This window comes from Olea europaea, unplaced genomic scaffold (assembly GCF_002742605.1).
Source record: "Olea europaea var. sylvestris unplaced genomic scaffold, O_europaea_v1 scaffold2938, whole genome shotgun sequence".
Classification (NCBI taxonomy): domain Eukaryota; kingdom Viridiplantae; phylum Streptophyta; class Magnoliopsida; order Lamiales; family Oleaceae; genus Olea; species Olea europaea.
In genome coordinates, this window is record NW_019247977.1 from 102,466 (window position 1) to 108,994 (window position 6,529).

Sequence of the window (6,529 nt, forward strand, 5' to 3'; positions counted from 1 at the left end):
TAAAAGCTCTTCTAGTCAAACAAATCAACTTCCAAAAAATTATCCAAAACAAATTAAAAAACAACTGCTTAAATTCAGAGGCAACTTTTGACTTTTTAAAAAAGACGTTCCAAACGAGCCTTAAAATCTTTTCCCGATATTTCAACAATCAGTCTGTTCATGCTGTGAGATTCCTCAATAGCAGCATAAGATCTCGTCAAATTGGTGCAGACAACTAAACCTCATTCAAATCATTTTCATGCTGTGAAATACCACAATAGCAGCAAAGATCTTATCAAATTGATTCAAACCCAGATCACATATTTGATTCATGAACTTCCTTACTTTTACCTCGAGCCTTCGGTCTCACATTCTTTGAGTAAGAAAGAGAATGTGGTGCTGTCCCCTTCACACATACCACATAATCAATGAAGCCAGACATCTAAGCTAATTGGCTTAACTAATTGTAACGCTGCCCTGGTGGGATGAATGCTGCTGCACCCAGAAATTTGAATGGAAAAACATAATAAAAAAAAAATTCTGAAACAAGTTAAAATAAACCCACAAGGGCAACTGAATTGACATAGATAGATGTGTACGCAGTACAACTAAAACCAGCCAACTATAAGAGAAGTTGGAAGTCCCAAATGCGTTTATACAAGAAGGAAAGCTACAGGTTAAACAGATTATGAACTTGAAACTCTAATGTAGGAAGTCCAACAGCCAATTTAGGACTTCATTCAACGGCCTCTAATGTAAGCGTGCTAACTTGCCAATGTTCAGATTTCCAAACTATTTCTTCTTCTTACCACCCCCAGCCTTTGCCTTTTTGTTGGCAGTTCCTTTTTCCGCTTTCTCAGTTGTTTCCTGTCAGAGAGTTGCAAAGACAATTGAAATATTAAAAACATAGGAGTGCAACAAAAGAAATTAAGTATAATTTCTGGAAATGAATACAGATCAATATAAATCTAGTTAATTCATTAGAGAAACTTTTAATATCCCTCAACAGCGTGCACGCAATTTGAAGCAACTCAAACAACAGCTGAAAGTTGGTGGTAATCAGGCCATCAATCTCCTACAAATTTTATGAAGAATTAATCACCAATACTCCAAACAGGTTATGTATAGGTTCATGAGCATGATGCATTACGAACATAGCTAGAAGACTGAATTTATCCCCTCCGGATGTTATGAGTTGCCCGTTAAAAAGTATCACCTGCTCTACGTAACATTTACCGAGGCATTGGACTGCATAGACCTCTGGTAGATAACAGGATTAAGTTTTCAATGACTACTTGAGGTTGATCATTATTATTATTATCATTATCAATTATAGTGCAGTACAGGTTGCTACTATATCTACACACCATTTGTGTGAACTTTATTCTCCCTCCTACAGATACAGTACTGCTTGTAACAGTTTACATGTTATTAAATGACTTAAATTGAACAACGGAATAGTCACAGATCTAAGTTCACCGTGGATTGTCAGCTTCACGTGCCGAAGCAAAAACTTCCAGAAAACAGCATGGACTGCCTCGAGCCCAAATCTAGGGTCGGCAGGCCTATGCTGGCAATGACCTTAGGCCTGAATTGAAAGGATGATTCCATAGAGTATGCCTTAAGCTTGATTACTGGCTTTGCAGATCCAAGAATGCATTTAGTTTCCTGTTGGCCAGTACCAAAAGTCATAACCAATCAGAGTGGTGTTCTGTACAAGTCCTAAAAGAATTGTTACGCGTCGCTTGCCCAATAACTTCATGTCTTTGAAGGGAAAAGTACTCCAACAGAGTAAGAGGAGTTAACAGGAATAAGGCAACAAGGTTTCAAGGTAAAATTAATATCAAATTGACGTCCTAGAATTATCACCAAACGGTAAACGTTGAGCACGTTAAATTAACAATGTGTGCTGAGTACAAGAATAAACAACAAAAACTCCAGCAATATTTTAATACAAGTTAACAAAGCAAGCATATAGAGCATAGATGAAGAATGAGTCAAAAGGATAATGGAATAAACCAACAAAAACACTACGTCGGCTCCTTTTACGAAATTTTGGGTACAGGGAAATGGCAGCCTAATGGAACAATTAATATCAATGTAGTAAATTTAGCTAGCAAATACTAATAAATTTGAATCGGACGTATAATTAGTGAAGAACTCTTATCAATAAAGACACAAACATGCATTTCAAAACTTCATTTGCAGTATTTGCTTAGAGGTGTGTTGAATGGTAAAACTGGCCCAAACAAAATTTACAATTCATACCTAATTGCCAAACTTGTAACGTAGGTTCAGTATTTGCTTTTCATTTTAGAATAATCCCACTGTTAGGATTCAATGAATTTAAATAAAAGATAGCATATCCATTCACACAAAGTAATCATGTATTGAATGATATAATCCAATTTCCAACTCACATATTCTAACACCAGCCACCATGATCATTGGCATCATAGAGACTCCCATCCCCTTATCCATTCACCATTAAATTACCATCTCACCCCACCAAGTCTTGAACTAATTTGCTCTCAATCTCTCTTTCATTGTTGTGATCTTTCTCTCAGTCAACAGCCAGGATTGTTGAAGACTTGGACACTTTGTCGCAAAGGAAAAGTTGCTATACCACATTACTTTGGTGGAACTCGTAACATGCTTGACGTTTGATTTGAAATTTAATGGAAGATGGGCATGGATTCATGTCTAATGGCCGCTCGGGAAGTCATGCCGCCATTGCTGCTTTTTTTTTTTCCCTTTTTTTTTTTTCCCTTGATTCACCTAAAGCAAGAAACTGAAATTGAACCTGATTTTTACCAAAACTTTTGAGTAGAAAACATAACAAAATTTCTACAATCAGCCCATAATCTAACATGATTTCGGGGTGCCACAAATTCAGTTTGTAGTGGTATTTGCCAAAAGCACATGCTTAGCTTTGCTGCAGTGTTACACTTCAAATGTCTACCCTTCAAATGTCTAACTTGCACACCCAGAGATTTAGAAACAGCAGAGAGTTTTAATGCTGCAATTAATAACACACCTTCCGCTTAACAGGTACTGATGTGCCAACAACTGGTTTGAAGAATGATTCCAATCTGAGAGAGAGAAGAGTGAGAAAGTGGCACTATTTGGATAGATAAGGTATTCACTTGATTTCCAGTCAGTCATGCAATGCATACCGTCCCTGGGAAGACTTGTTCTTAGCAGCCTTGATCTTTTCTATTGCCTAAATAAATCAAACAGGTTATTGATAAATCCCGTAATTCAGCACAATTTCAGGGAAAATCAATCAATGAACTCACAATCACAGTGACAATGGAAACATGCCTTAGTTATTCTGTCGCTGTTGAAGCCATTCTCATTTACCAGAAAGCTTATCAACCCCTGAAGGTGAAAAAAATAATAAAAAACATAAAAATGATTAAAGGAAAATGCAAATTAATCTGAAAATTTTAAGCAAAGCAAATCACTTCTTCATCAGGGGCAGTCCACTTAAGCTCAAGTTGTTCATCAGTGGAGTGAACCGATGGTTCTTTAAAGAGCCTTCGAGCCTCTTGATATGGCCAATCTTCTGGTATTTGATATCTGGATTCAAACACTAACCGTATTAAGAATGGATTCGATAAACTAGTAGTGTCCTCTAAGATAATGTATATGGAAGCAAGTACTTGTGAAAATAATTATTTGCACAAGATGATACTCCAATCATCTAACCCCTTTTGTTTCCATCTTTTGCTTTGTTTATTTCAATATACAACAGCACAGCAATCCTCAATAATTGTCTAAAACTAAGCGCACTTTGACAATCACGGGACCACATATATAATTATCTAGTCTATGTTCTCAAGTCATTTACATACTATCAACTTTAAGAGAGCATCCCTCTTTACCCCTCAAGGCATTTTATCGCATCTTTCAGAATTCAAACCCAAAACATCTGCCTAACAAAATACTTAAATTGAATCCCGATACCAATTGAGCAACGAAAATGCAACATAAAGTAGTAAGAGATAAGCAAGCAAAATGCTTCCCAAAATGGGCAGTACGTACTTTAACAACTTGTGCCCAAAGGTTAGATCATTGCAAAAAAAAATTATATCTTACGTCCACTTTGGAAGAGAATCTATCCTCGTACCCCTCACAGCTTTCTTTTGCGTATCTCAGGATTCAAACCCAATACCTATATCTTACGACATACTTAAGTTGAATCTTAATATGAACTGATTTTGAATTACGGAGGAAGAGAGAATTTGCTCTCCCAATAAGTATGATATAACAGCTTCGACACAGAGACCTGATCGTTTTATAACATTTGTTTTAAGGATTTAAAATTTGGAGCATACTGAACCATGAATGGAATATCTTATTCTTACGAGCAACTTAATTGATAGATAATGGTAAACTAGACAGTAGTCCCTGCTTGCAGTAAATCTAAAGTTTATATTTGGTACATGTAAATGGATTATGCTTAAGTAATTTCATCAAATGACAAAACTAAGAATCTAGCAGCCAAAATATTAGAATAATTACCCTACCTACCAAGTTAACTAGACTCTTTTAAGGGGGTGAATGCCGGTCTTGAAGATTTCACAACTATACTGAGTTATCAAAAGAAAGGAAGGCATCTAAAAAATATTGAGGCCTGTTTGAGTCACATTCTTAAACAGTGATTTGATATCATTTCAACCACACATTTTTCAATAAAATAATATTACACACAAATATAAAAAAAATTGTTATTTTTTAACCACTTTTCCCACCAATAAACTATTCAAAAATGCATTCTTATGAAAATAATGTGGCTCAAACAAGGGTTAAGTGTTCTGCATTACTCTTTATCTTACTTCCCCAATCCACCAACACGGAGAGACAAATTGAAATGCGAGGACTCAATACTTTACCAAAGTTTGGAACTTGAGTTTAAGATAGTAGCAATTGGATGAAAAAGCAAGGCTACCGTCCATGTCTCATAGGAGGTTGTTTCTCAAAATTTAGCAAGAATTTTGGGGTTTGTGGTCCAACTGAAACTAACTCACACCCTCCACTTGAATTAAGAAACTTTGGCCTGGAATCAAACATAAAAGCACCTTTCTTTGTTTATATTTTCCAGAATGTGCTCGATTGAGCCGTGTTGCCGAATCAACTTCAGAGCAGTCTGTCCCCCAATACCTGAAAAATAGTGCTTCTTGTAAGTTACGTCCAATTATCACATAACATAAACCAGTCTGTCCTAGAGTACCTGTCATACACCAAACAGTAGAGTCATGTTTGATTTTGGTCCATTACTCAAAAATTATAACAGAGAAATGTTTTGTGGAGAGAACCTCACTACAGAGAAATCGCCTCTATTATAAGATGGAAAGAATGCGTAAATTATTCATAAATTTCACATAAACGAAGGAAATTCATCACTGCCATTAGTCTATATACTGCTCTTAATTCTTAATTATTCTCTGCCATCAATATTATCTAAATGGACCCTTAAAGAAAGAAAGAAAGAGAATAGACTAATATGCCCGATTTAAGCTCTGGTCAGCAAAAATTAACATTGACATTCTGTTGTTATACTCTTCACTACAAAGCAAATGTAATATCACCAACACTGTTAAAATAATTAGAGACACAGGAAAAGGAAAACAAGGGCAAACAGTATTGTTACCTCATATCTGAATCTTATATGTAAAATTAACCATTAACCCTCGATTTCCAGTCTAATGCCCAATCATCCTAGAATCAAACCACACTAACAAGCCTTTTGCGGTCAAAAGGACTAACAAATAAAAGGCATAGAACTTAATTATCAATCCAAAAGATGTTCCATTATTATGTAAACTTTAATAATTATTACCTATTTTCATGGATACGTTCGCATTTCAAACAGTAAAAGAAATGCACATCTCAAGATGCATTTTTTATATCAATTACTAATTAACTACATAAAATAGTCACCACATTCCTTGCAACATATTCTGCAAGTAAAACCGTTGTACCTCGAATGCTGTCACAGTAATCACAACCAGATAGAATGCAAAGGTCTATAAATTGGTCCATGGTCAGGTTCAACTCCTCCAAAACCTGGAATAGAATACAACATTAGAAAGACTGCACTTAGAATCTATCAATTAAAAAGTTGCATTTGAACTTCTTAGTACTTTTGAGACTTCAAATTCCATCACTGGGATCTTTTTCGAACTAGGATCCATTAAATGGCGAAGAAACCTTGGAGCTCCAAACGTTAGGGAATCCATGTCCTCAGATGCCACAGCATATACCTAATGTGCAAAGAAAGTTTAGCATAATCTTTCTGAACTTGTTTGTGCAGAACACTTGTGCATGAGCCCAGATAAAGAAGTTTGTATTATCTTTCTGTTAAGAGTGAATTTGTTACTCGTGACACAATGGAATGCGCCAAAAACAGATACAGTACCAATGCAATTGTTCTCCACTAAAAGAAAGATCAGCATTTATAAAAAATGAGCATAGAGACAATTACTTAATAGATTGGCAATATGAGCATAAATATATTTTGGATTTAAGTTTCCAAAGATTGAGA

General features: G+C 35.6%; 1 protein-coding gene across 3 annotated transcripts; it reads right to left on the bottom strand.

The window, feature by feature from the left end:
- Positions 1 to 529: 529 nt before the first annotated feature.
- LOC111384538 (flap endonuclease 1) lies at positions 530 to 6,277 on the bottom strand. 3 transcript variants are annotated; one of them, XM_023008822.1, is made up of 9 exons: positions 6,129 to 6,277; positions 5,967 to 6,051; positions 5,064 to 5,145; positions 3,447 to 3,561; positions 3,304 to 3,360; positions 3,156 to 3,202; positions 3,017 to 3,071; positions 1,459 to 1,647; positions 530 to 846 (listed from the first exon to the last, which is right to left on the bottom strand). In XM_023008822.1, the coding sequence occupies exons 1-8, from the start codon at positions 6,222 to 6,224 to the stop codon at positions 1,474 to 1,476; spliced, it is 711 nt and encodes a 236-aa protein (XP_022864590.1). In that variant the 5' UTR covers positions 6,225 to 6,277; the 3' UTR covers positions 530 to 846; positions 1,459 to 1,473. The 3 variants fall into 3 exon arrangements, with proteins under 3 accessions (XP_022864590.1, XP_022864592.1, XP_022864591.1); XM_023008824.1 differs by lacking the exon at positions 1,459 to 1,647 and having other exon boundaries at positions 6,129 to 6,276; XM_023008823.1 differs by lacking the exon at positions 530 to 846 and having other exon boundaries at positions 1,458 to 1,647.
- Positions 6,278 to 6,529: the final 252 nt, after the last annotated feature.